Below are 26,513 nucleotides of genomic sequence, written 5' to 3'. Positions count from 1 at the left end.
GGTTGTCATGTTTTGAAACGTAAAAGCCCATCGGAGAAGATAGACGAGTGAGATAGACAATTGAGGGTCAACCAGTGGCATCCCCAGGCCTTCCTAAAGTGAATAATTTGAAGTTAGTATGAATGTATAATCTCAATGGTGGAAAGGTGCCTCATTTCTCACTGATTCTTGAATTTATGACTATCGTATCTAGGGTAGCTATTTCACACTTGCTAGGCGTTGTGGGCCCGCTTAGCGACCTGGAAGAACCCACTTTCCAGGCCTTAGGGCGCCAGACGGAAGCCCCTGTCAACATATAATTTAGTATATCTTAATAAAACGTTTTTATGCTACAATGAAATCCTCTATCTAAGCAAAAACTCCCTTCCCCTCCCAGTCCTGCAATATATTTGCGAGTCTGCCCGGCGTTTCCGCTAGTATATGTTCCCAACGAAATATCCCCATATACCCTTTGCCCGCCCCGAGTTCATCGACTTCTAATTTGGAGTTGATAAAGTGTTCTTCGGTAGGGTCATTCTGTGACAGAGAACGGATCAAGCTTGGTAGATACTCTCCGTCATCATGTCCAGCCGCTAAGGCGTGCAAGGGGAAAGGGTAGCATCTGTGATCAGCGAAAAACGCCAGAGAAAGTCTATCTTGGTCTGTTGCTAGGAACCTCTTCCTGTGCTCTACATTCTCCCCACAGAATTCCTCGCGGTGCTGCTGCGCAGAAAGCCCAAGACTGCCGTCAGGCGACATGTTGGCAATCCTAGCTGTATAATCGTCCAATGGACCCTCGACACTGTTACCAAGAATAGAAATCATCGGCTGATTGCCCTTATCATAAGTAAGGAGCTCATTGAACGTCTTGGGCCTGATCTGCCAGGCAATATTGATGGCCATATCGCTTCGCCGGTCCGATGGCGATTTTGGTTGTTGTTGAAGGGTTGCTATGTACGCATTCAAATGATAACCTGTACCAGCCTTAAGCCATGCACACGAACGAGTCACAAAGGGATATGTTCGATGTGTACCTCCAGAACAGAAATGGCGATCTACTAACAGCAATGGCCACTGGCTTTTCGCCCAAACCTGACGACAAACGAGGAATCCAGTATACGTAGCAGTAACAAGAAGGCCCTTTGGGGATTGCAACACCGAAGAACGAACTAGCCTAGGCTCCCCTGTTAATCAATATCATTTTGGGATGCGCGAACTTCCCATTACCTTTGTGTGGCTGGGGTGACGAAAAGCTTTTCCGACCAAGCTCTGACCCAGGAGCAGGAAAGCGCGGAAACCCACTTCTGGAGGGCAGCAAACCGGACGTCGAGTCGATTACAGCCCGGTTCCTTGTATTGGCAGTTGTTCCGATCCCAGAATGGGGATATCAACTCATTGCCATACACGGCGGCATTCTTCGGGCGAAGACGCACTACGATGTTGTGCGACGATAATTTGCAATGTTCCTTGTACTTTGCCAGCACGAACATTGCAACCAAGTAGCGAATAATGAGTTGCGGATCTTCCACGTTCCACTCCGGGTCCACCGCGTCATTCAAACCCAGACGATCATTTGGTTCCTTCCATCCTAGTGTGGTGATGATATTCTCCATTATGTCATGCTTTGGCCCAAAGCCCAACGTGCTAGGACAGACATTATCTGAAGTTAGTCTGGAGCAGGCCATTTGCGCATTGTTACACGTAAGTTTGAGGTTCGAAATGTAACTAGATATAGATAGTTCTCCACGTCTGCAGCCCATCACCTCGCCCTGATCCTCACGGTAGAAGGCGAATATGTCGAGTAGTATTCCAGCACGAATATGACAAGCGGTGTCTCCCACATGCCCATCAAATGCTTTGAATCCCGTAGTCCCATTGCCGATAGTCTCTTTGGTAGAAAGGAGATTGTGAAATACTGTGAGGGCATCAATGGCGTCTGTGCAATCACGGACAACATCTGCTAAAAGAAGGGGATAGTATAGTCGTCTTTGCTGGCTGTTGGTCGCACCGAATGGCAAGACTGTAAATATCATGCTGCGTGTTTCTTGCGGTTCACCCGATTTGACGGCTGTGGAGGCGACCAGATAGAAAGATAAAATATATATATATATATATATATATATATATACTATGGTTGCAATTGTCGATTTAGGATTAGAGATGATGGTAGTGCAAGTTGAAAGGGAGAAAGAAAAGACGAGACAAAACTGTAGACACGGAGAAAGCCCGGGATCTGAAGCTTTTAACTGTATTTACTGGAGAGTCTCGACGTCAAGACTTGAACAACTAGCATCAGGCAGAAAACAGTTTTACTGGGGGTCATACAGCCGGGCAGCCCTTATCATACAATGTTCGGAATTCATAGGACAAACATAATGAGATAGGCCCCTCCATATCTGCATACTTGGTGTACACATAATGTGAAGGGATCCCTGAGACCTTGCTGACCACAGCTCTCTGGGGCTATGGTGTTGCTCTATCTCGATGCTCGATCTTCTTTGAAGCGCTCTTGAATGACGTAGGATATACATGTTTTATCGGCTGTGTTTGATTGCTCTAGACAACCGTTGTTTTCGTCATAGATGGACAACCTTCGTGCAGGTTATGAATGTTACCAAGGTTCTATCCTCAATATGCGTATCATCATTTGATATGTAGCGTTGGCAATTTCCGTGACGACATGACTCCTCGGTAGGTCGTTAAACGATGCGACCTGGTTATTGGTTAGAGACCGAAACAGCCTTGATGTTTAAGTCCCGTGTAGTCATTCAAGTGTCTTGAGATTCTGTGGCACTATTTTTGCTAATTGATTGGTCCTATCGTTGGTATGTCATAGTCATTGATTTAAAAGAAAGAAAACGCTTATCGGCAAGAAGGTTACACTTGTCTGCCTTATAGAGAAACAAATAGCACTGTTAGAGTTGCGGGATATCAAAATCGTGGGTCATCATAAGTGATGCAAAGGAGGAGCCTTAGTACTTACCCGGTTGAGGTAGTTTACCCCAGAGAGTTTGCACGGCAACATAAGTAATGTAACATTTAGGACATATCGCCGTCCATGTATTGGAATCACCGTATCGGTTTGTACCCTCTCTTTATTTGGATAATGTCTGTTACATTTACTCCGTCCCGCAACCGGAAGTGTGAGTATATGGAAGACGTATACGGAGTCCATGAGCAGAAGTTGATCTGGCAGTTCCATGGAACGTGACTAATAGTGGACGTATGGGAACATGACTGATCTATTTCAATACACAGGTATTCTAACTTGCATAAAATATTGTGTGGCAGAGAAGTATATATATTTTAGAGGTGGATGTGTTGTACCTAGGAAGGTTTTGAATCTAAAGATACTAAAAGGTAGTAGAGCACGCGACTTTTATATCTCTTTTTTAAAATATATAATTGGTTAAAGCGACACACTACACTCCTTCATAAGCAAGTTTGTGTGAAGAATTAGACAGAACGATGGAATTTTTCTGTATCGGGGGTTTCAGGAATGTACCGTGTATGGTAATCGATTTCAGCCACCCAATTAGATTGCTTTTAGCGGGGTTTTACTTGGAGTTCATTTTCAGTATACTCTGTACAGTACGCGTAAATCGTGACGATATGCATACAAGTATGCATGTATATACTGGCCAATCCTACCTCCGATGTACCTACTCTATCTTAACCTCCGAATGACCATTATATTGCAGTGAAAAATGGAGAGCTGTGCATTGGCATGCTTCAGAAGAAGTTGGCCATGTAGATGCGTTCATCGTCACCTCAGGACTAATAAGGGAGAAGCATTGGAAGGTGAAAATTGGCAGGGCCCAGTTCACCGGTTGCATTTGGACGACCGTGCAATAATGGTACAAAATTGCTAGTAGGAAGGGGAAAGAATGTGTCGGAGAATGTGACATTCTGAGTGGAGTATTTCAGCATGGATGTCAGTTTCAACCCGGCAAGTGGAGGAATTGCTGGCCATTCCTTGGAGCCAAATTCTCCGGAGCTTTGATTCAGGCGTAGCGACTACGCACGGGAAGAACTCTGACTTTTAAATACAATCAAAAATGTCTTGCAAGTCTTTTGTATCTGGCACTCAAATCGGCTCGCACACGATGTCCTCCATAGCGAGGCTGATCCATGTATCTGGTTTTCTCTGCCACCCCTCCAGGTCGGAATATTCGGTACACTTCAGTCTCATATAATACTTCTCTACCAAGGACGCTAACAGAACATGTAAAATGACATCCGCAGTATATTTCCCGAGGCACTGCCTCGGACCAAATCCATATCGCCAATAGCGATAGCGTAGCTGGGTGGGATTTTGTTCTTCAAGAAATCGCTGGGGCCGATAAAGCATAGTGTCCGGTCCCCATTTTTCATCAAGGATATTGAGGCTAACGGTGTCTACTACAAAGTTTGTACCAGCTGGAATAATGAAGCCACCCAGTACCCGGTCCGTCGGCGCTGCCTGTGGGATGGAAAAAGGTGCCATCGGCTTCAACCGAGCGGACTCCAGAATGCAGGCGTGCAGTAATGTCGAATGGGATGTAAAATATCCTTCGAAGCTCTTGTGTTCTGTATTTCGGATCACTTTAATTTCGTTGCGCAGTTCTTCTTGGATCTGTGGGTTTGCTGCGAGAAACATAGGGTTCCAGGAGAAGTTTCCCAGCGTAACATCAAGGTTGGCAAATAGAGCTTCGTCTAGTGTATGGAGGAGTTCAGTTTCACTGATTTTCCCGTCTTTCATTGCGGTATACATGGTGACTATTGGCGCCATTGGGACGGATTCAGTAGCATGGCGAAACGCTCGTTCATTGAAATCCAACCACTTGGATTTGAAACTCCGTAGTGAGCCGTTCGTTTTCGTCGGTACTAGTCGGCCCAGAGAGAACCGATACAGCTTGCCGGACATTCCAGCTTTCCAGAGGTCTTCGCGCAAAATGGCAATCTCCTTGAGTTGTTGTTTCAAATTCTCCGGAAGTTCTCCGTAAATGATCTCAGCCAGGACTAAAAAAGGAAGAAATTTGAAGTCCTCGGAAGGCCGAAGAATGATTTCCTTTCCAGGGTCAGGAGTAGCTTGGAACTTGCGAAGCAATTCGAAATGCTCATCCACTCGACGCTGGACTAAACCCACATATGAGACTGCTTTGTTGTGGTGAAATGGGCCGCCAACAACTGAACGTACACGCGACCAATCGTCGGGCTCCAGGAGCCCGAGGCAGTGGCCGAGGAGCTCTCCAATAAGCCAACCCGAGTCCATGTTGGGTCCTTTGACGTGCAAATTTGAGTCGTGAAAGACGGAGCGCACATGCTCCGATCGAGTCACGACACTTTATTATCGTTAGCGCACTCGCATTCCACTATGGGACCGGGCCATCTGCTTCACTGGAATGATCGGTACTCACATTTCCGGGGTTAATCCCGACCATATTCTATACACAGGTCCATACTTCTCCCGCCAGTGTTGAGACAAAGAAGCCCCCTCATAGAATTTCGCGAGATTCCCCTGTCCATTGGGAAACTGGTATGGACAGGAGGGAACCTTTGTCCGCCCGTCTTGAGATTTGAGCGGATTTCGGAAGCAAAGGTAGGCCTCAAAGATATTAGCCGCATCCCCAGCCTGGGACTGTGTGAAATGTAGTCATATGTCTATGACTTACATCGATAGCATAGGAGAGCGCTTGATTCAACAATGTGCCATTTTCCCCTGCCTGACATACTAGGAGGCCCAACGCCAGTAGCATCAGTGCTAGAGAGCTGACATAGAACATGGCCTGATAATCCAAGTACATGGGTTCAAAGTCGAGCATCTTGAACGGTTGCAGACAAATCTCTAGACTCAATTTGATCAAATTAGGTATTAAAGAACGTAACACTTCGATGATGAGATGATTTCAAGGCTTAAAATACGTATTCCGCCCATTGAAACGTACGCGCAGCGCATCTCAGCTATTCCAGCTCAGCCCATGGGGGCGAATGTGGAGGCCTTCCGAATCCAGCTCTTTTCATGTTTGTGATGACGCGCATATTATTTGAAGCCGAGCTCGAGCTTGCGGCGAACAGCCGATTGAGCCGGAGTATCCATTCTTCCACTGGAAGCCCGGCAGTCTTAAGGTATAGAAATGTGCATCAACATCCTCAACCCTATTCCAGTCCCAGCACTTTGACACAGGGGCTACTTAAAGGATTTACGTATTTCTGACCCAGAATGGACACGATCCAGCACTCCCGCCATATTTCCCCACTGAGCTCACCCTCTCAGTCGACCGTTGTCAGAGAAAGGCAAAAAGGAGAGTATCATCTTGAATTTCATCCCGATGAACTAGCTCGTCTTGCAGCACAGCATGAAGTATTCCTCGAACACATGGGCGTCTTATGTGTTGCGCCGATCAACCTCCACCGACCCAGGCTACGCATTCTAGACAGCGGAACTGCAGATGGTAAGTGGCCACTGGATATATATTGGGCATTCTCTCATTCTAGGTCACAGGTAGATGGCTACATGATCTGCGGGAGTCTTTACCGTCCTATAGTCATGAATATGTCGGAACTGACTCCGTGAAGAAGATGTTCCCGAGAGATTCCCCAAACGAAATCTCCTTCCACCTACAGCGCGCGGACGATGCTTGGCCACCAAGTTGGCAGGAAAGCTTCGATTACGTGCATCAGCGCCTAGTCATTCCGGGGTGTGACTACTCCCCCGCAGCAACAACAATACGACGACTTTGTGGTCTTGTAAAGCCAGGAGGATGGATAGAGCTTATCGAGCAGGACCATAACGCCCCAAACCCAGGGGGGCTGGCCAAGTCCGAAGAGCTCCTTCGACAAATCTTTACGTTATCTGGCACCGGCTACGACTACCCAAAAGGCCTTAAGAGCTGGCTTGAGGAAGCCGGAATGTGCGACATTGAAGAACAGATTATCGACGTGCCGGTGGGTGCGAGCAATTTAAACTTAAAGAGTGCCCAGAAAAGTATTTGGCAAATTTCATCTGCGCTTGAAGGGTTCCTACCTATGGCTCGAGGTCAGTGTATTTATCATTTATTTGGGGATCCCTAGTTTCCTGCTATTCCGGTCTTTCATTTCTTACTGACGGTTGTATACACCCTTCAGCCCTTCCACTTACCATAGCCCGTGAGGAACTCGACGATCTTCCAAAACACACTGCTAGGGAATTGGCCCGCATTGGTGGCCACCAACGACTTTACGTCGTGTATGGCAGGCGGCCGGTATGATGGACGGACTTGACTAAGGAGCTATCAATTATTCGCCCATCCCTGGTTCAAATAAATGATTACTGGCAATATTATTAAATACGGCTTCTGCCCTATAACTGGTGTTATGATCATTATGGTGTAACCATTTTAGTTCACAGCTTAGCCCCGTGCCAGGACCGAGTAAATCATATTCATTTATCCAGTCCAAGCTAGACAGGAACCAATTCCATAGCGCTAGGCCAAGCTCTGCGAAGATTGTAAACCTTTCGAATGCTCCATCCGCTTTTCAAAGCCAAGGAGCACCATTCAGCCTTGTCTCGCTCCCGTCCATTCGCCGCCATAAACACCGACAAATCTGCCATACGGGCAAGGTGGCCAGACCGACCCTCTCGCAAGAGGATTTCAAATAAAATGAGGCGCGACCGAGGGCCCGGAATGATCGCCTTGCGGATATTTGATAAGACTTGGACAGCCTCTTCGTCACCCCAATCATGCAAACACCATTTCATCGTATAGATTTCATACCTGGGGACACCCTGAAAGAAGTCCCCTCCGCGTAAATCTGTGCGTGCCACTCGGTGTCCGATATCTTGATAGATTCCTTGAGGACTATGAAAGTTTTCAACCGCATGCTGGATGACCTCCGGTCGGTCGAAGATGCCTCCGTGAAGGTCAGGGAACGCTCGACACAGAGTCGCAACCAAGCCACCACCACCACCACCTATATCTATGATTGTTGTCTTTCCGTCGATGACTTCTTCCCACGGGTAGTCCTGCAGAATTCCGGGTGCCTGCGCAATGGCACCCCCTCCTAGGGTGCGGTGAACGCGATGCAGCGAGCCCTGAGCCGCAAACCAGCTAAACATGCTCATATCGGTATCAAATGCGATCTGAGATGGCATGCGCTTCTCGCCTTGTCGACAAGCAGCCGGGATTCCTCGAGCCATCTCATAGAACTCGTTCCCGTACAGATCCACCCAATACCACCACTTCGTCCAGTGTTTCTTTTGTAGGAGGAGCGAACAGGCGTTATTGCTGTAGCTGCTCGATGCCGCATGAAATTCGAAGATTCCATCATTATGTAACACCCGCATAATCTGCTTCAGTCGAATTTCGTTCGCACCGCATGCCTTGGCCAGGTCTGCCAGTGTCATCGAATCCCGACCCAGTATATCGGCCACTGCCAGCTCAACGGCGGCATTGAGACACTTGCAGTTTGCGGATCCTACAGTCTGAAATCAGCTCCAAGAGACAACCGACAAAATCTGAAACGACGCTGTGCTCACCGAGAAAGTAATTTGCGATTAGGACAGGCCGAGGCTCGAGCAGCAGCCGCAATTCGTGCGCTAAATCATTGGCTCTAATTGAGAGCTCATTCAAACAACTTTCTGGTAAGTTATCTGGATCATGTAACCGCTGAACCACCTCGTCCTTATTGGCCTTCAGAGTATCGATGGCCCTCGTCAAAACTTGAACAGTATCTTGCAAAACATTTTCAATTTTATCGTGAACCATAATGACAATATAGTGCAAGCGACAACCACAGGAGCTATCGACCGGGCCCCTACTTTAGCCGTTGTAGGTGGTAGTGACCTTTCTTGTGCTCCACCGACGTAGAACTATACGTTAATATACGGTTGTATTCGCCACAGGTACTGCGACAAAAAAAGATGCCCATGCCGTTTTCAACAACTATGCTTCGAATGGGCAAGGATCGTCTGGGTGGCCACGTCGCGATGGTTATGGAGTACGGTAGTAACAGTACCACCGGGATAAGGTAAGGTAGGATTGGCGGGCTTGCCTGGTTCGGAGGGAGCCCAGAACGGCCCAAAATCACCGTTGATTCCGTATAACCCAGTAATCTACTCGGCAAAAATAAAACTAAAAAATAAACATTGAATATGGCCTGTAACTAAATATTCAAAGAAACTTCTCGTGTACAGCAGAGGACACATTTGTGAAAGTAGCAACAAAAATGTCGCCGACGGAGCAAGGAGCAATGGATCAATCATCCATGCGGTCGTCGACGAACCTCACATTTTCTAAGTACCAATACGTCACTGGTAATGTGTCGACCAAAGTTCTAGCTTAGGCAATAGAAATAAAAATTACACCTTTCTTGTTCTTTTGTTCTCTCTCTCTCTCTCTCTCTCTCTCTATTCTACTGTACAGTTCATGTGACCCTACATCAATGCACATGCTCTTTAGCTTACTTCCTTTACAAGAGGCACGTAAAATCGTGCTGCTATACTCTTGTCGATTGATTAGCTTAAATCTGTACTCAAACCCCGGAGTAAGAATGTCTTCTTTGCAATCGAATGTGTTGAAACGTTTCCAATAACCCCTATGGCGTATCCTTTGGCATCACCTTGTTCAATTCCCGGGAGTGGATATGAGGATCGGCGGTACACTGTAGAGGGCAATCGCATATCTAAAGTCCGAATGTATTGTAATCTGTAAGTGTGCGCGTGTATCTAGCTCTTTAAACCTGTCCAGGGGTTACTTTATCCTAAGGGTTACGGCATATTCTGACAAAGCAAATTGAAGCAGTTTTAGGGTAGCAGGCTGGTTTAGCTTCCTGCTGTTCTCTATTCTGCGGTACTGCGAAGGTTATAGGTGTCTCGTTCTATTACTGCACGGAGAGAATACCAGAAGGTTGGGGATATATTCAGTAACAAGTGGGTGTAACAAGAGTAACATTTAAAAAAAGATGGAATGAATTCAATGTGTGAAGAATAATTCATATCGTGAGGTTACAAAGCCATCATAATCATCCTACCGGAAGGCACACGATAATATAATATGAGTAGCTTACTGATGGTTGTTAATATCGGCATGGTATGGAAGCGATACTACTGTCATCAGAAACTCATTCATGAAATCAGACTATGAATGGACATCGCTATTGCCCTTCAAACGCAGCTCTCTTTAGAGAATAGTGAATCTTCACATTTTCATCTAATGAGTAATTATGATCTAATGGAATTAAGGAATATGAAGATATGACAGAGAACAGCTTAGAAGTAGGTCAACCAACAACAAAGAAACTATACATGCTTTATCCCAAGCGTATTGCCTTGGTTACATGCTACCCCTGGCTTCTAACAGCCTCCATAGACTTTGCAATTATCGGCGTTGAGACCACTATTGCCTTGACCTGTCCTATAGGTGGAAGAAACCGCTACATCTCCGATCTTCATTTACTGTGGTGGGCCTGATAACCAAACAGTCTCAGAATCGGGTTCGGGGTCATCATCCGGTAGTGCGTGCTTATCAGCCCATTCGACAATTCTGTCAAACTTGCGGCACTTGTGCTCCGTACTAAAGTCAGGATACATACCCCAGGGGTGGACCCAGTTATATGTGATTATACCGACGTCCCCTTGGCACATCAGAGACTGCCGTAACATCTCAATACAGTGGTCGATGTGAGCACGAAGTATAGGTTCCGGGTCTGTAAAAGACTTGGGTTTGTTCTCTGGGCGGTGGTAGTAGTCTTTGTACGTGTACTGGCGTATCAGATTCTGTCAATTGTCAGCATTCATTGTGCCTCATACAGCCACGGGTTGACCTCAGCATACCAAGCAGTGCATGTGGTGGAAAACCTCGATGCCAACATCATACAGTCCCCCTTGTTCCTTTGGGTACTTAACGGCTATACGCGACTTTTGGATACGATCGAGAACTTTGCCATCCACCCCGGAATTGTTCACTGGCTATGTCAGTTTCATGTAGTTAACAAAAGGAGATGGCCACGAAAGCTCACTATGTGTCAGGGCCACCCATGCCTCATCGAGTTCCTTATTTGGCGTTCCCTTGTAGACACTTTGATGCTCAAGGGCGCCCTGAAACCTTACATATTCATATTCAATCGCTCGGGGGTCCTCAAACACCGGAGCTATTAGTGTTAGCCTTTGCCATTGTTCATAGTGTGTGACACCACCTACAGTAGTAAGACGTTTTCGCGGCACATTCGAATTCTGAACACTGGTACTCATAGCGGTGGGACACGAACAATATAACAAGAATGCTTAGAAGTAGTATAGAATTAACTGCGGCCACAGCTTTTCCTCCCGCCCTTGCCCAAAAGGAAGAGCGAAAAGGAGTTTTTCGGGCACGCCTTAACAACCCTATTCCGTCTTCCTGGTCTTCAACACCATCGGAACTTTGCGAAAACCTCTTCTCGTCCGAGGCTAGAGGATCATACGCCGCTTCTTTCGTCTCAGATGGCATTCTTCCGATGGGTAGTGTGCACAACTCAAAAGTTGCAACTAAAAGCTATGAGGACAGAGGAAGAGCGTGCGGAAAACACATAGTCTTCCACAGAGAAAACTCCCAAATGCTTCTAGTTTATCCCAGTGATTGAATATGGCGTCCTTCGATCTCTGTTACAACCTTTACCCCTCTTTTACGAGACAGTCCTGTATGAACCCCATCCTGGAGACGCGTAATCATGCAGTCTCGTGGTTTATGCACATATTGCGTACGAGAGGTATAGTATTGCGAATATGAGACAGTGAAAGAAGCCTATATTGCCCTATACTCACCAGATGGGGTGTGTGACGTTACTGCATATAGACAAGGCGCGGGGATAGAGCTCGGATGTAGCGATAGTGATCAAGAACGAGTAAGCTCTCACTAATGATGCAATGTAACCCCAGGCAAGACAGTCTAAGGTCACGGTCCGAACCTGATACTCGGGCTCGGCCCTATAGGCCTGGTACAGTAAGCACTATTCTTGCACCATACATGCTTACATGGCGATCACACACTTCACCAGACCAAGATTTCTATCGATTGCTGTGTGATCGACGCGCAAGACCGGGTGACGGTGTTATACAACAACATCAGGAGGGAGGCCTTCATGGAGCCTTCTCCTCAACAGGGTTTACCCGATGTGGTATATGCAGCTACGCCAGTAAAGGCAACTAGGTGAGGGCTTTTTCCAATTTATTACGGAAATCGCGGTACCCGGGCCAGTTCCTGGTTCCACCCATTCAATACAGGCTGCCCATCGACACTCAAACATCATGGATATGAACCTGTGAGGGTAAAATAAATCCCTCACCATCTTTCGCCATAATAGACAATCTAATCCGACTATCCACAAAGAGAAGTTTAAGAACCCGTCTACCCGCCAACCAGCATCTCTATGATTCAAACAAGGCAAGACAATATTGTCATTGACCCTCCTTCCAAGCTTAAATCTCAGACTACTCCAAGATGCGTTTCACTGCAGCTTCATTTGTGACTCTCGGGCTACTTGCCTCTGCTCTAGCTCTTCCGGCCCCGGCCAACTCTCTCGAAGTGTAAGCTAAGCTATATTCTCAGCGCGAAACAAAGGGGAGTACTGGTAACTAACATTGGGTAGTCGTGAGCCATCCAAAGACAAGTATGCTGTCTATGATGTGCCTGAAAAACGATCCAAGGAGAAGTACGCGGTGTATGATGTCCCTGACAGGCGATCCAAGGAGAAGTATGCTGTGTACGATGTCCCCGACAAGCGCTCCAAAGAAAAATATGCAACCTATGATGTTCCTGAGGAAGAAGAGTAAATGAGCTGTTCTATGAGAGAGAGTGGTGCACCAACCGGCTAAGAGGAGAGACCTGGTTCCCCTGATGTCACTTTATATCATCCTTTGTTGTCCATATCGTCTGGTAGTAGCCTTCGAAATATGAGCAACACCTTATCCATGAACCAAATCCCCAGTAACAACCTGAGTTACTCCTGATAGCTTTGATCAATTGACATGATAATCCGTACCGCATGCGTTTAGAAGACAAGTCTCCCGTAGAATTATATGAGATTAGTAAACGAAGGTAGCAAGTATTGGGAGAAATAAACTACTCTCATCAAACCCAGTATGTACATAGGTTGTGTTCAAGCCTTTACATCAGTTGCCGATATCCCGTATCATAAAGTACGCCCCATATTCACCAGCACCGCCATATTGCGAGTCATCCTGAATGACTCGATCCACCTCCTTAAACCCCAAGCGTGCGTACACCCCACGACCAGCCTTATATGACATCGTAACAATCGGCAGGCTGATTGATTCTGCCGCCCTGACACCGCTAGCAACCAGAGCCGTCGCAATGCCTTTACCCTTATTCTTAGGATGAACCGCCAGATAGTCAAGCTCTATAAGCAACAATCAGCCACTCTGGATGAATTGCCCAACAAGAACACCTCCTCCTCTTCCTACTACTACTCCCCCAAACTTACTCATATACGGCCTCTGCACCAGTATCCGATGCATAACCTCATCATTAAGGTCATCGATGGAATGCATATCGCTTCTCCCACTCCACCACGCCGACTCCGCTAATGCCTGGAATCCTATCTTCTTCTCCTCACTCACGTCCGGGATCTGCGCCTCCCCCCACTGCGGAGTCCCATCTTCCGCAACAAGGTGGCTATCCGGTAAAATCCACCGCGCATATCCGACCAACTCGCCCGTCATTGGATCGACAGCCTTCATGTGACGGGTGTTTTGGCGAGAGCTCAGCAGGATCTTGGGGTATCGCTTTGCGCATTGGGAGATCAGGTAATCCAGGGTGATTTCCTTGGGCCACAGAAGGATCCATGTTGGGTCTTCCCAGAATGCTGACATATTATTGTCGGCTAAAGCGGGGGCATCGGCGACACTACACGGTTCGGTTTTCCAGGATGACATGCTTATGCACGTTGGGTGGGATTGCGTTTGATACAGAGAGTACTTTTTATGAGAGAAAAGTGAGTATTTAAAAACACCGATTGAAGACGGTGCTAGACAAATGGCTCATCATCGATGTAACCCTAAATGGCTACGTATACATCCCGCTCCCCCCCCCCCCCCCCCTTTCTGTAGACCAATAAGGTCGGGAAACAAAGAAAAGGGTCCAAAGACGCCATTGCAGGGATCTATGCAGTCAGCAGAGCGGAAAGTCTTATTCTATATTGGCTCTCTGGGCTACACTTATCTCACTTTCTCAAGTCCCCGTGAGGGAGAAAACCCATACCGGCACAAACAGAATGGTAAACACAAACTCCAAGCCCACAGAAGAAGTAAAGCCCCGGCCTAACACTTCATTATAGACACCAACAGATAAAGAGCAATATAGATCACTTCTAAACGAGACACACTCTAATCCCTCCGAGCTCGATACACTTCATCCCCGGGCCAAGTTCCGAGCATGCCACTCTTCGATCCCTTACATTCCTGCCATTTTATCATTGCTCCTAGGAATCACCCTCGCTACTATCTGCTCAACCAACCTGGGCCGACTCGACGCGCTCCTCCAGCAAGTCCAAGCACAACCTCAAACACTCGCGACCACTGCACCACCGACCCCCGGTGGGAAAACGAATCCAACGGGCGCCGAATTCGGCCACTGCGGACATTCGATCAAAGAAGCCCGATCGCTCGGCTGCATCTTCGACCCAATGTCCTGGGCATGGCAACGACCCGAGTGCTATAATGCCGAATTAGTCGACGACTTCCTCACCAGCTACGAATGGCACTTCTACCCGAACAATCAGACGCGGAGTACAGAGGAGCTCCCGGAGGAGAAGTGGAAGCGGGGCGATTACCTCGGCGCCTGGGGCTCGTGGTCCTGGCATATGTATCATTGTTCATACTCGTGGCGGAAATTCCATGCTGCTTTTCAAAGTCAGAAGCCCTTGGATGATGATGTGCTCGATCCCGAGCATACGGTCCATTGCTCGACGGCAATTCTCTTGCGGGATACTGATCCCAAGCTTCATGCCCCTTGTGACGAGGATCCAGGGGGTTGTCAGGTGACGCAGATGTGGGTGAGGTTTAATAAGTGCGGATATTACTGAGCCAGAAGGCATTAAGTAGAGATTGAAAATATACATTACTTCGAAGAGTACAGTCAAAACTTTGTTAACTGGATTTGCCACAAAGATAGATTACCAGCGTGATCTGAGTCTTGCTGTAAAACCCTGCGAAGTCAACTACGCTCCTCCTTTTCGTTTTTAACCTTGAAGACAGGAAATACTCGCCATGTTTCATTTCTAGTGATGGACCTGAGATTTCCCGTCGCAACGGAGCTTTCTAGAGATTTTATTCTAACACCAATGAATATTATAATATACACGATGGCCAGTAAACGCTCAAGAACTAAATATAAAATAAGAAGGGAGTGGCAAATTGTGTTGTAATATTGATACTACAGGTATATAAAACATATTTAATAACGACATAGTGGAATGCGTTGCTGGTCGAGGACAGTATGATGTTGATAGATGTTGATATAGTTGGGTAAATTAACTATATAAGAAGAGAGGCCCATTACAACTATTGACAGAGAGAAAAAGGCCAAGGCTAGCGGAATGAGGTACAATGCAGAGAAGCAGAGTTGAGGTCATATGAGTCTGGAGGCATTCATCTTCGCATGTATATGCTAGAAACGAATGTGTTGTGGCACACCCTACAGTCGTGTGTACTGGCTTATTCTAAGCAGTGAGATTATACACTATCATACTAATATCTCTCATCTAATTCTGGGCAACAGCAATCAAACTTGGCTAATGTGCATGATAGATAACAAACGCTCAAGCATTAAGCGCAAAATAAGAACTAGGAAACTGCTCCAAAGGCCACTGCCTCATATACTCCTCCCAATTGATAGGCTTGACCTGGGGATACCTGTCATTATCAAGCCCCAGCCCGACAAAGGTCTGTCCGTTGATCCAGTAATAGTAAAAGAACCTGTGTCCCGTCAGTCCATGAGCATAGCAGATTATCCAGAGTAGCGGGTAACATACAGCGACATGTAGCCGTAGATATCAGCGGGATTCTGGGCCCGCGTCTCGTGCATAAACTTGTAGAGATCGTCAAGGGAACCCAGCCTCTCGAGATTCGCCTTCACGCCATAGACCTTCTCGTAGGATTGAACGATTTCGCGAATGGTGGCTCGTCCACCAAGGACTATAGTATCGTTAGTTTAGTAACTATGGTAAAAAGTAAACATCCAGACAGAAACGTACAGCGGATAACACCAGTTGCCTCGGGATCTCTAGCCACCGCGGTAGTGAACTGGGCCGCAGTATCGTCGGCAGTTCCCTCCATGATTTCATCGCCCTCGCCCCAGAAGCGGAAGCTGTTAGTCTTGGGATCGAGGATATTAAAGAAAGGACTCAGAACCGGCTCCATGAACCTTCCGATCAGTATATGAACGCCCTTGACCTTCTGCTTTGTGGTCAGGTAGGCGCGAACATGGATCACGGGGTCCTTGGGAAACAGCTCGCCCAGTTTCAGCTTGGTGTAGTCGAGGGCCCAGTCGCTCGTGATGTAACGGGGAACGCCTAGTTGCTCGCACGCATCGATCAGAATCTTCTGCTCGTCGATCATGAGTTTATTGTCGCCGAGGTAGCAGCAGATCAGCACGTCACAACCCTGAGCGAAGGTATGGATGGCCTCTTTCTCGAAGGCGTCGCCCTTGAACAAGGTCACTTTCTCCGAGGAGATGGACTCGGAGACTTTGCTGGAGTCACGGCAGTATCCTCGGATAATCACATTGAAGTGTTTGAGCAAGTGGGAGACTACGCGGTGGGCGAACTTCCCGGTTATGCCAGCGATACCGACGGTGAGGACCATTTTGTCAATCAGATCGTCTGTGAAGTGTAGATGGATTTTGTAGTCCGTTTGAAAATAACAGGGCCATATCAATGGCTTTAAATACTTTCAGCGCTCTGTATTGTCTGGTTGACTGGAGGCAATGGTGAACGAACATTACTCACCAGGCTTCATTCGAGCCCTATTTAATCCCGAGCTTAGTACATTCTTCCCGAACCATTGACAGTCAATATGAGATACTCCTGCATTGTTAAGTAACCTTCTTTAGAAATGAAAAGTAATAGACAGCTACTCTATAGTGGGTCCTAGACTTAAGTTATTTATTAGCCTTATACTGGATTCACTGTACGATAGGTGCTATAATCCACTTCTGTTAAGGAATAATGAAAGTGACCACAGGGTTTCCCGTCCGCTCCGCGGGTTCCACACCGATAATGCCAACGACCTTTCTGGGAGATTGAGGCCATTCTCTCTTAAAAACATTGGGTAAAAGTCCTGGCATGGTACACTAGACGTCAAAAAAAGGATTCTCCGGCAACAGAACTTATTTGAAACTGTCAACGTTCCAAGACCCTCTAACCCGAAGGTTAACAAAGTCACCATCTTACTATACATGTCCATTTACCACAAGATACGTGATCTACTATGTCAATCAGTTACGCTGAATTGACCAATTGGTTAACAGCGATTAAGCTTGGGTTAGAACAAGTAGCCATCTCTCATCATAAACATATTGATTCCCTAACCTATAGATCCAGAAACTATAAACTATTATATAAACCAACTATAACACAGAATCCATCCAAACTTGGCGCATTATATTAACCCCACACACTGGGACATTAAAACAAGATGATTACAGAAAGTAGTTAATATGTGAATTATGGTCACCATAAGTATCACTCAATCTTTCTCAACCCTACGAAGGTTGCGAAGTATATCTTTGGCGGATTGTCGCGGTTGACTTGTCGATAGACCCAGTAATCTTCGATCCGAAGCTTAGAAGTACTTCCTGCTCCTAGCTGTTGTCGTGCTAGTCGAAGTCGCGGCAGACGTCGTCTCCGTAGCGGTGCTGGAGGGGGCTGCAGAGCTAGAACTGCCACCGCCAGTGCTAGTGGAGTTCAGGGTTGCAACCAAGGGGCCAATGTTGACCTTCTGGCCGCAGGGGCCGGAGGGCGCAGTCACGCACTGGCTGAGGTAGGTACCTAGCTGGCCGGTCTGGTTGCCGGTCTGGTTGCCGGTCTTGAGGATCTGGTCGGGGGTGTAGGCGGGGATCAAAGAGGTGCTGTTCGAAGGGAAGAAGGTGGCGTTCTGCTCAGAGCCGAGGTAAGCGGCTTGCGCACTGTGCTGGGCAGCCAGGCGAGCTAGGAGGAAGGAGACCTCGGGAGATTGGGTGTAGGCGGCCAGGCCGATGAGGCCGCCAGCGACGGTCTGCTCAACCTGTAGGGCATTCTTGAGGAAGCTATCGGCGTCTTGGGCTGGGGGGATGGTGAAGTTGCACCGAGGAGCGGTGAAGTTGGAGAGGCCCTTGCCAAGCTGCTGCACGGCACGGACGCCCAGACGATTCTCGCGTGTGATGCCCCTGAAGTTGGGTTCATAGTTAGCGCTGGAGGCATTGGTGGCATTGTTCAGGAAGGTCTGGTTGAGCGATTGAGACGACCAGAATCGTTCGGACAGATACTGGAGAGCCCAGGCGAACTGAACCGTCTGGACATCACCGGACTTGGGCGCGCAGTCAGAGCTCTGGGCGAGGGCAGCTCCAGCCAGAAGGAGACTGCTTAAGGCAGAGAAGATACGCATGGTTATGTGATTTATAATTCCAGTCGAGTGATTTTATTGATACAAACTTGTTGCACGGGGGACGCAGTGGGGTGTATGTATAAGTTGTTAAACCAAGCACGCAAGCACAGATTTATTAAAAGTTTCCGGGGGCAGCGGAACGTGAACAAAATACCACTGGCCACTCTTATAGATTCAGGCAGCCGACGTCGATCTAGAATCGCTGACCTATCAATGTAACCATATGATGAAATGGCCTATCTTGGTCTTCTGCCCCCAGCTCCACACCCAAGAGGCGCAGAAGTTTATCGCCGTCCTTTTGCATCACGACATCCAGACAATTCCTGTTGGAAGTTTGTTCCACCTTTAATAGCCAACGCCCGCTGTAAATTGACTTTGCAAGATGAAGTCTTTTGCCAGACGAGACGCCACGGTTCTTGGTTCGGCAGCCGGGACTTACGCGGCGTCGCCGGTCATACGGCAGTGAAAAGTTATGTCAGAATGAATTCAGTGGCACCGGTGATATCATTGAATGAGGGTTTTCGCTAGGCTCCAGCGTTAGAGACTGGCGGAATTGGTATATCCGCAAAGCTCCGGTCTTGCAGCTGCAGCTGCTGGTGGTGGTTGATCGACTGTTTGGCGTCGCGGATCCTATCGGAATTAAAGTAGGTGGAGCTAGGCGTGATCGGGTTTAGCTGCCCATCTTGTTTTGTCGATCATGATTCACGACTCACTATAGCTTGGACTATTTCTACTATTTCTACTACAAGTAGGACTACTACGACTACGACTTCTACAACTCCTATTTTCTGACAAGAGTATTTTCAACAAGGTTGTGCTAAAACAAGGAAGTCATATATATGTCCAATTATCAAAAGAGTCGCTCACCGTGGACATGCCCTAAAACTCCATTCTCTCGGTGATGAAAAAAGTGTAATCCATGTTTTCCACTACATCACATCCGAGAGTTCCGACTCCCACTAACAGAATTTTTATGTTTGTTTGAAACAAAATCTTGACCCTTGCGTTACTAATTATAGGAATGATGATTTAAAAAAAAATAATAAAAAAACAAAAAAACCATTCAACCAGTGGGGAGTGTAGAACGACTCTCTACGACGGTCATGCTTCCACATGCTCTTCCACGCCCGAAAGTCGGGGCAATATCCGTAGGCAATCAACCATCGATTCACCAAGTTATACATTGCAACATATGTATCGTTCGATCGTCAACACCAGGCATCAGGAACTAGAAACTCTAATGTAGATCAAACTATCATATTAACTCAAGAGCACATTCCTTTATACGCCCGATATAATTAACAATACAGAATTATACCCTGAGCCGAGAAAACTTTTGGATCTTCGCTGGGATGAAGATTGACAAAGGGTCAGGGAAAATAAATATGCAGAACAGAAGCTATACGTAAAGTCTATGAGTCATCCACAAGCCGTTTATGTTCCCAGGCCTTCTTGGCACCATCCAGAAGGGTCTCCATGTTCCCACTGTTGTCGCACATGCCTCGGAACACACCATCTTCCCGGTTGATGAGCGTCCACGGATGGTCGTACTCCACCACACGGCCGTGGTCGAGCACCAGCACCTTGTCGTAGTCAATGATGGTTTGCAAGCGGTGCGCAATCGTGATGATCGTGCTGTCTCGGAGCTCACGGAGCGTCTCTTGGATTCGGGCATCGGTATTATAGTCAATGGAAGCCGTCGCTTCATCCATCATCAGCACCTTGGGGTCCTTCAGAAGGGCCCGGGCGAGACACATAAGCTGCCTCTGCCCTTGGGACAGATTAGATCCCGACTCCGAAATCGGTGTCTCCAAGTTGAGGAAGACGTTCTTATTGTCAAGAACAACAGTGCCATTCGCCGTCGCGATGGGTTCCGCACTGTTGGCCACAGGGGTTGCGGTTCCTGATGTTCCAGAGCCGATCAAGTGAACCCGACGGAGCGCCGTGAAAATTTGCTCATCCGTGAAGAGATTGAATGGGTCGAGGTTGCTCCGGATGGTGCCCGTGAAAAGAGTCGGGTCTTGAGGCACAATCGTGATCGACTCTCGCAGGTCGCGGAGCCCAATAGAGCCGATATCTACATCATCAATGACGATACGTCCCTTCTCAGCTTCAAGTCCACGGAAGAGAGCCAGGGCCAATGAGCTCTTGCCCGCGCCCGTGCGGCCCACGATGCCGACCTTTTCACCCGGCTGCACTGTGAAGGAAACGTTACGAAGAACAGGATCAAGGTCCGGTCGGTAGCGTGTAGTGTAGTTGGCAAATTCAACGGCTCCGCCGCTAGGCCAGTGGGCGGGCGGCCTCGAGTCCGGAATAACCGCCGCCGCCTCTTGCTCGACCTCGAGATACTCCTTCACTCGTTCGACCGAGTTCATGTTCTGTTGAACCTCGGAATAGAGACGGACCAACCAGAGAACGTTCTCGGTGAATGTAACTGCGTATGTCAACGCAAGACCAGCAGCGCCGGCGTCAATCTTTCCGATGCTGAGCAGGACGAAGACCGCAGTAAAGAAGGAGACCAAGGCACCACACCAGTCAACGCGAAGGGCAAGCCAGCGATTACTGGCCCAGAGATAAATATGCGGCCGGTTGTAGTCGTTGATGCGCCGATGATTATCCACAATGAACCGCGGCCCGTCGCCGTACGCACGAATGGTGACAATCCCATTGAGGGTCTCGCCAAACTGCTGGTACAGAGGACTTCTTTGCACAGACTCGAGTCGCTTGAGATCACGAGAGGCATTCAAGTACACAGCTCCCAGTGCAAAGTAGACCAACGTAATAAAGACAGCTGCAATCAAGAAACCGGGCATGATCACGGAAATCAGAGCCACAATCATCACCACCGTGGCCAGACAATGAAGCATCCCGATTGCCACCGGAGCAACTTCTTGGTCGACCGCTTCAACATCCTTGGAAAACCTGTTCATCAACTGACCGAGAGGTGTCGAGTCGAAAAACTTGAACTTGGCATGCATCACGGCTTTCAGAAGACGCTTGTGGATCTGATTGGATGCATGCAGGGAGCCCCAGAACAGAACACCCTCTCTGACCAAGGAAATCATGATGTATAACAATCCAAGAATCGCATACACACCGAGATAGTAGGCAACATTAACATCGCCGTAGGTCCCCGTGGCTGCCCGCGTACCAAAGTGGGGGGCACTCTGTGTGGAGGTTCGTGGGACACCCCCAGCATTGAATGACGGGATCTTGAAACTCGTTATGGCCGCGTAGTCTCCCACATCGTCTGTTCCGAGATCCTCGGTCTGATAGGAGTTGGCCCACTGTCTGATCCAAATATTCGTAGATACGGATCCCAGTTGCTGCAAGCAGAAAACACACAAGGCGCCCGTCCAGTAGGACCATGAGCCCATAGATAGAAGGTACATTTTGATGGTGGACCACTTGATACTACCAGTAGCCTTTCCTTCCACCAATTTCGGTCGTGCCTCCTCTTGTTTGTGGTCTTTTCCGGCCGAGCCATTGGTGATTCCACCGTTGGTGGCATGCGACTCGTCCTCATGACGGTCTCCGAGATCGGTCGGCATTCGAGAAGGACGCTGAGAGCTAGATCTAGATGCGGGTCGTGACTTGAGAAGTTCATCGCCCAGCACTCCGGACGCTGCTACCTTGTCCGGATGTCCCTGGGCGGTCACTTTACCGTTGTCCAGGACAATGACATGCTCCGCTTGCGGGACAGTCAGAGCAATGTTGTGGGTAACAAGCACACAGGTTCGGTCAAACATCAACGGTCCTAGGAGAGCCTCTCGGAAAATGTGCTTGGCCGTGTGGGAATCGACAGCACTCAGACAGTCGTCCAACAAGAGGTGGCGGGCCCTGCTGTAGATGGCACGGGCGAGGGATATCCTCTGCTTTTGTCCTCCTGAAAGGCTGATACCCTTCTCTCCTACGATAGTCTGATCACCGGCATCGAGGATACTGAAGTCTCGTTCCAGAGCGCAAGCCTTTACCACAGCATTATAGCGACGCTGGTCCCAAGGTGAGGCAAAAACAATATTTCCCTTGACGGTATCATTGACTAGCCACGCTTCCTGCGCACAGTACGCCACACTCTCCATCAGACCCGTCTGTGGGTCGACCGGAAGTTCTGTCCGGCTAGAGGTTCCACCGGGCAAATGAACACTACCGTCCAGGAGTTTCATTTCTCCCAAGAGTGCCATCAGGAGAGATGTCTTGCCAGAGCCTGTAGCTCCAGTAATGATATTCAACTTGCCAGTCCGGAATGCTACATCGATATTGATCAAGCGGAATGCGTCGGTAGTATCACTCTGCGGGTCATCTTTATATTGGCCTTTAGAGCTTCCCCACGTAAGTGTGGCATTCTCCAGCGCAATCCTAGGTGGCTGTCCGGCAGGATTGCTATCGTCCAACTGAGTGTATTTCTGAGTTTCCTCCTCATTGAGGAATTTATCCACACGGTCCAGAGAGACCTTTGATTCTTGGACGTGAGCCACCATATCGGCCAGCTGATCCAACGGAATACGAAGCAAGGAGAACATCGACAGGGCCGGGAAGGCAATCGACGGTGTCAGCTTCTTCCCCTCAACAACGGTGTACAGGAAAAAGGACGCGAAGGTGATAATAAGTGGTGTTCCGTACCAGACGGTTGCTGCCGTGGACCAGATAATGTAGCGGTAGCGTAAAGCCTTGAGTTCCGCCTTGCGTTTCTCGTTGACGGTATCTTCAAAGCGCTGTTCCCATGCGAAATACTTGATGATCCGGATGTTCTGCAGGATCTCATTGGTGGCGTGTATGCGCGCATCGGTTGACGAGAGGATCTGGTTTTGGACCTTTGTAAATTGCTTTGCGATGAACAGGTTCACCGGCAACATGAAAACCATGATGACAATGCCAGCGAAAGAGCTGAACCCAAGAAGCCGGTACAGAAGCGTGACAGCGATAGTGATCTGCACCGGCACGCTAGCCCACAGGAAATGAAGGTACGCACCCACCTCGCTGACCTTGAAGGAGTCAATAGCCATGAGGTTGATAATGTTACCGGTATTGGCCGAGTGAGCATCGCCATCTCCCGATTCCTTCGCGTCCTGGCCCTCTGACTCGGGATCTGTCGTTGTGGCCTTCTTTTTCTTTCGACCGAAGGTGAAGGCTCTCTTCTTCTTATTCTTGGGAGGAGTTTCTTCGGGATTTTTCTTGCCCGCATCTCCAGAGGCTCCCGCTTTACGTCTCAGAGCTTTGGCGTAAATCTCGCCGATAATAATGGCGCGAAGTTTCACGCCTAGCTTGCGCCCTATCCAGAGAGCCTGTCCGTCCGCAACACCCTGAATAGCTCCCGAGCAGAACAACATAATGGCAAACAGCCAAGCGGCATTCGCCGTGGTTGACCTGGGATCCTCCACATACTCCAAGATTGCCTTGAGGAGAATGGTAGGTAAATAGGTAAAAAGGCATGAGAAAATCGTCCATGAACCTTGCCACAAAAGCGTCGGCCAAAAGTAACGGCCAAGTCTCCAAACCAAAGAGCCCTTATACTGCCTGCGGCGAAAGTCTTCCAGCACGGTTGCTGCCTTTTGGGATGAGGTCAAATTCCAAACGTCGTCGAGCTCCAGAGCTTGTCTATAGCCCTTTAGGATGAGGGGATCTAGCCAGGAAAAGGTTGCTAAGGAGATCAAGCTGGCAGTGGGATGTCTCGCTGGCTGGATACCATCCTCGTGTGGAACTAATACGGCCTTATTTCCTCTGCGCGTCGTCACTGCAATGAGAAGGAGAAGAGTCGATAGAGAAAACTCCACCGCGGTGAAGATTGTAGCACGCCTTGAGACAGGATGAATGACGGCGGACCGGAACACAAGAATATTGAACAACCACTGAAGCCCGTACAGACACGCGGTGTGATTCCAAATCCTGGGAAGTAGATGCAAGTCCAGAGTAGAGAGAAGCAAGCGCACCAATGTCAAAAATAGGATATAACTCCACGAAACTAGCTTCGCTATCGCAGAGAGTTTACCGCTGTCGCCCCAGGTATTTGTCCATAGCACCGCGATGAAGACGGCCACTTCTCCCAGAACCGCAACTACTTCGAGCGTTATCAGAGCGATTTCGCCTCGGGGACGATCGACTTCAAATTGTAACAATTCCTCTTCTGCGGCCTTGGATAACATCCGATCCGTTTCTTCCCCATGCTCCTCGGCCCCTGGGGCACCAGTTTCCGCAGCATTATCCACAAGGATCTTGTACGAGACACCTTTTCGAGACACAAAATAACGATAGGAGACGCGAAGTACGATGAATAAGAGCGAGAGCCCACATGCGGTAAGTGGCAAAATTACTTGTAGATAACTGCGATTGACAATGGTGAGTATACGACTCTTGCAATCACATGTAGCAGGTGAATTGGGGAAGGGTGCCGATCATACTTGCGCTGAAAGCAACGGGAAACGTCATCGATGGCCCAAATGGGGCCATGGCATTCCGGCGTCATTTCTGACCCGCGGACGATCGAAAATCACTTGTAGAATTGAGAGACCGGGGTAGATCATCCGCCTCGCGTTCCGGTCCTGGCGACAGAGACCCGCTGGGAGGAGGACGACAGGACGATAGGCTATACAACAGCCACTCGCGTTATTGGCAGTCTGCGGAGGTTGTGTTGCCAGACAAGCCTAGCATGGCAATCGGGAGAAAAGCGAACGAAAGAAAGTAATTGACAAGAGATGACGAATTGCGAGGGCACCATGGAAGCCCTACCAAGTTTCGTCAGTAACAATGGTGAGTGGGCAGATGAATCAAGGTGAACCCAAGCTCATCAGGGAAAGAAAAGGTGGAAGGGAAAGGGAAAACGACGGATGACGGAAGGACAGAAAGAAAGCCAAGAAGAGAGCAGTTAGGAAGAAGTGGGACGGGGGGGGGAAAACGAGCGAACTTAACCAGGGTGGATTCCCTAGGCTATTACTGTTAGTCCGTTCCCCACCGCCTGGTGCGAGGGATCCAGAACCCAGACCGGCGGTTATTTATTAATTAATTGATGTTGTTCGAGTCACGTCGTTTTTCTCTTTCTTGACGGCAATTGACGACTGGCGGACGGAGGAGGGGGGGAGGGAGATCTTAGCCTATTGGTGACAGAGGTTGCGTGAGAAAACTTGAACACGATCGATCGACTCGAAAAGTTATTATCTGATGGCTGCAGCTGCTCCCATGACAGCCCTTCTGGACCTATGATATCACCGCCTCTACCCTTCTCAAGGTCAATTCAGGGTATCGTATATAACTCAAAAAAATATCAAGCTCTCTCTAGCGTGCTCTAGTAGATGATATGCGCTCCCGGTTTTCTCTTCTCTCTCCATATCGATCACTTCCACCCGAGATAGGTACGATATGTATGGATGTACCCCCCTCCACACCCGGCTAGTCGGATTGAACCTTGGACCTGGGGAGTCCATGTCTGTGCTTTTTTTCCTGCATACTCCTACTACTTTGCATATCTGTCACACCTTCAGGCCCAGGGATCGTGGGTGACCTGTTTGTTCCATTGTTCCAAAAGAGATGCCCAGCTACTGGCTATATTCCTTAGAGTATGGAGAGTATCGTCCTTCCTATAAGATTCGTCATTTCGTGCTTCCGTGTCATCAGTCACCAACCAAGCGTCAGCAGGGGATAGATTACGGTGGTGAGTCACTTGATGGCAATGTAACCTGCAGGAAGGGTGAAAAAGAGAGCTCTGACTCAAAAACTTCTTCCCCGACTCCCGAATTGGGTAATTCGTATCTCTATCTCCGAGATAAGCGGGATCCCTTCGCTCGTACTAGCTCCCTTAGAGGATGGACAGCTGCGACTCCGTCGGCTTCAAGCGAACCGGGCGTCGGTGAAAACCCCACTTGAAAGGAATACCTCTCCACCTTGTTGCGCCTCGGGTGATGTTGATCCTGTACACCAATGAAATGCAGTGAGGTCGAGGTACCTG

The 26,513-nt window shown here is 48.4% G+C and overlaps 11 protein-coding genes across 11 annotated transcripts; 3 read left to right on the top strand and 8 right to left on the bottom strand.

Annotated features, from left to right (window-relative positions):
• Nucleotides 1–348: 348 nt before the first annotated feature.
• Nucleotides 349–2,012, bottom strand: BDV38DRAFT_283194 (uncharacterized protein; the record flags this gene model as incomplete). Its single annotated transcript, XM_032059993.1, has 2 exons — nucleotides 349–1,153; nucleotides 1,207–2,012. The coding sequence occupies 2 exons, from the start codon at nucleotides 2,010–2,012 to the stop codon at nucleotides 349–351; spliced, it is 1,611 nt and encodes a 536-aa protein (XP_031913417.1).
• Nucleotides 2,013–4,066: 2,054 nt separating this feature from the next.
• BDV38DRAFT_271471 (cytochrome P450) lies at nucleotides 4,067–5,783 on the bottom strand (the record flags this gene model as incomplete). The annotated part of the gene is made up of 3 exons (XM_032057320.1): nucleotides 4,067–5,303; nucleotides 5,379–5,566; nucleotides 5,634–5,783. 3 exons carry the CDS (start codon nucleotides 5,781–5,783, stop codon nucleotides 4,067–4,069), a joined length of 1,575 nt encoding a protein of 524 aa, XP_031913416.1.
• A 398-nt stretch (nucleotides 5,784–6,181) lies between these two features.
• Nucleotides 6,182–7,208, top strand: BDV38DRAFT_283192 (uncharacterized protein; the record flags this gene model as incomplete). The annotated part of the gene is made up of 3 exons (XM_032059992.1): nucleotides 6,182–6,413; nucleotides 6,464–6,997; nucleotides 7,087–7,208. The coding sequence occupies 3 exons, from the start codon at nucleotides 6,182–6,184 to the stop codon at nucleotides 7,206–7,208; spliced, it is 888 nt and encodes a 295-aa protein (XP_031913415.1).
• A 191-nt stretch (nucleotides 7,209–7,399) lies between these two features.
• Nucleotides 7,400–8,793, bottom strand: BDV38DRAFT_293109 (O-methyltransferase-domain-containing protein; the record flags this gene model as incomplete). The annotated part of the gene is made up of 2 exons (XM_032062173.1): nucleotides 8,477–8,793; nucleotides 7,400–8,415 (listed from the first exon to the last, which is right to left on the bottom strand). Exons 1-2 carry the CDS (start codon nucleotides 8,703–8,705, stop codon nucleotides 7,400–7,402), a joined length of 1,245 nt encoding a protein of 414 aa, XP_031913414.1. The 5' UTR covers nucleotides 8,706–8,793.
• A 1,597-nt stretch (nucleotides 8,794–10,390) lies between these two features.
• BDV38DRAFT_271456 (oxidase ustYa family protein) lies at nucleotides 10,391–11,423 on the bottom strand (the record flags this gene model as incomplete). The annotated part of the gene is made up of 4 exons (XM_032057317.1): nucleotides 10,391–10,714; nucleotides 10,772–10,902; nucleotides 10,957–11,088; nucleotides 11,138–11,423. The coding sequence occupies 4 exons, from the start codon at nucleotides 11,421–11,423 to the stop codon at nucleotides 10,391–10,393; spliced, it is 873 nt and encodes a 290-aa protein (XP_031913413.1).
• A 990-nt stretch (nucleotides 11,424–12,413) lies between these two features.
• Nucleotides 12,414–12,745, top strand: BDV38DRAFT_283189 (uncharacterized protein; the record flags this gene model as incomplete). The annotated part of the gene is made up of 2 exons (XM_032059991.1): nucleotides 12,414–12,499; nucleotides 12,562–12,745. The coding sequence occupies 2 exons, from the start codon at nucleotides 12,414–12,416 to the stop codon at nucleotides 12,743–12,745; spliced, it is 270 nt and encodes an 89-aa protein (XP_031913412.1).
• Nucleotides 12,746–13,084: 339 nt separating this feature from the next.
• BDV38DRAFT_283188 (uncharacterized protein) lies at nucleotides 13,085–13,867 on the bottom strand (the record flags this gene model as incomplete). The annotated part of the gene is made up of 2 exons (XM_032059990.1): nucleotides 13,085–13,332; nucleotides 13,417–13,867. The coding sequence occupies 2 exons, from the start codon at nucleotides 13,865–13,867 to the stop codon at nucleotides 13,085–13,087; spliced, it is 699 nt and encodes a 232-aa protein (XP_031913411.1).
• A 229-nt stretch (nucleotides 13,868–14,096) lies between these two features.
• Nucleotides 14,097–15,015, top strand: BDV38DRAFT_283187 (uncharacterized protein; the record flags this gene model as incomplete). The annotated part of the gene is made up of 2 exons (XM_032059989.1): nucleotides 14,097–14,208; nucleotides 14,279–15,015. The coding sequence occupies 2 exons, from the start codon at nucleotides 14,097–14,099 to the stop codon at nucleotides 15,013–15,015; spliced, it is 849 nt and encodes a 282-aa protein (XP_031913410.1).
• A 735-nt stretch (nucleotides 15,016–15,750) lies between these two features.
• Nucleotides 15,751–17,181, bottom strand: BDV38DRAFT_293107 (NmrA-like family protein; the record flags this gene model as incomplete). Its single annotated transcript, XM_032062172.1, has 3 exons — nucleotides 16,186–17,181; nucleotides 15,964–16,126; nucleotides 15,751–15,907 (listed from the first exon to the last, which is right to left on the bottom strand). Exons 1-3 carry the CDS (start codon nucleotides 16,793–16,795, stop codon nucleotides 15,751–15,753), a joined length of 930 nt encoding a protein of 309 aa, XP_031913409.1. The 5' UTR covers nucleotides 16,796–17,181.
• BDV38DRAFT_247165 (uncharacterized protein) lies at nucleotides 17,182–18,867 on the bottom strand. The gene has a single exon (XM_032054628.1). The coding sequence runs from the start codon at nucleotides 18,572–18,574 to the stop codon at nucleotides 17,774–17,776; it is 801 nt and encodes a 266-aa protein (XP_031913408.1). The 5' UTR covers nucleotides 18,575–18,867; the 3' UTR covers nucleotides 17,182–17,773.
• Nucleotides 18,868–19,761: 894 nt separating this feature from the next.
• Nucleotides 19,762–25,566, bottom strand: BDV38DRAFT_88929 (putative ABC bile acid transporter). Its single transcript, XM_032064092.1, has 2 exons — nucleotides 24,973–25,566; nucleotides 19,762–24,895 (listed from the first exon to the last, which is right to left on the bottom strand). The coding sequence occupies exons 1-2, from the start codon at nucleotides 25,035–25,037 to the stop codon at nucleotides 19,987–19,989; spliced, it is 4,974 nt and encodes a 1,657-aa protein (XP_031913407.1). The 5' UTR covers nucleotides 25,038–25,566; the 3' UTR covers nucleotides 19,762–19,986.
• Between the last annotated feature and the right edge of the window lie 947 nt (nucleotides 25,567–26,513).

This window comes from Aspergillus pseudotamarii (assembly GCF_009193445.1).
Source record: "Aspergillus pseudotamarii strain CBS 117625 unplaced genomic scaffold BDV38scaffold_28, whole genome shotgun sequence".
NCBI classification, from domain to species: Eukaryota; Fungi; Ascomycota; class Eurotiomycetes; order Eurotiales; family Aspergillaceae; genus Aspergillus; species Aspergillus pseudotamarii.
Note: the sequence above shows the minus strand (reverse complement) of the source record. Positions and strands in the feature narration are given on the sequence as shown.

What these genes read in the sequence shown, in the direction of transcription:
- BDV38DRAFT_247165 (XM_032054628.1), bottom strand. Translation starts at nt 18,574, where the DNA reads ATGCGTATCTTCTCTGCCTTAAGCAGTCTCCTTCTGGCTGGAGCTGCC.
- BDV38DRAFT_88929 (XM_032064092.1), bottom strand. Translation starts at nt 25,037, where the DNA reads ATGACGCCGGAATGCCATGGCCCCATTTGGGCCATCGATGACGTTTCC. An exon ending in TCCCGTTGCTTTCAGCGCAA is followed by an intron (nt 24,896 to 24,972) that starts GTATGATCGGCA and finishes TGTCAATCGCAG; the next exon opens with TTATCTACAAGTAATTTTGC.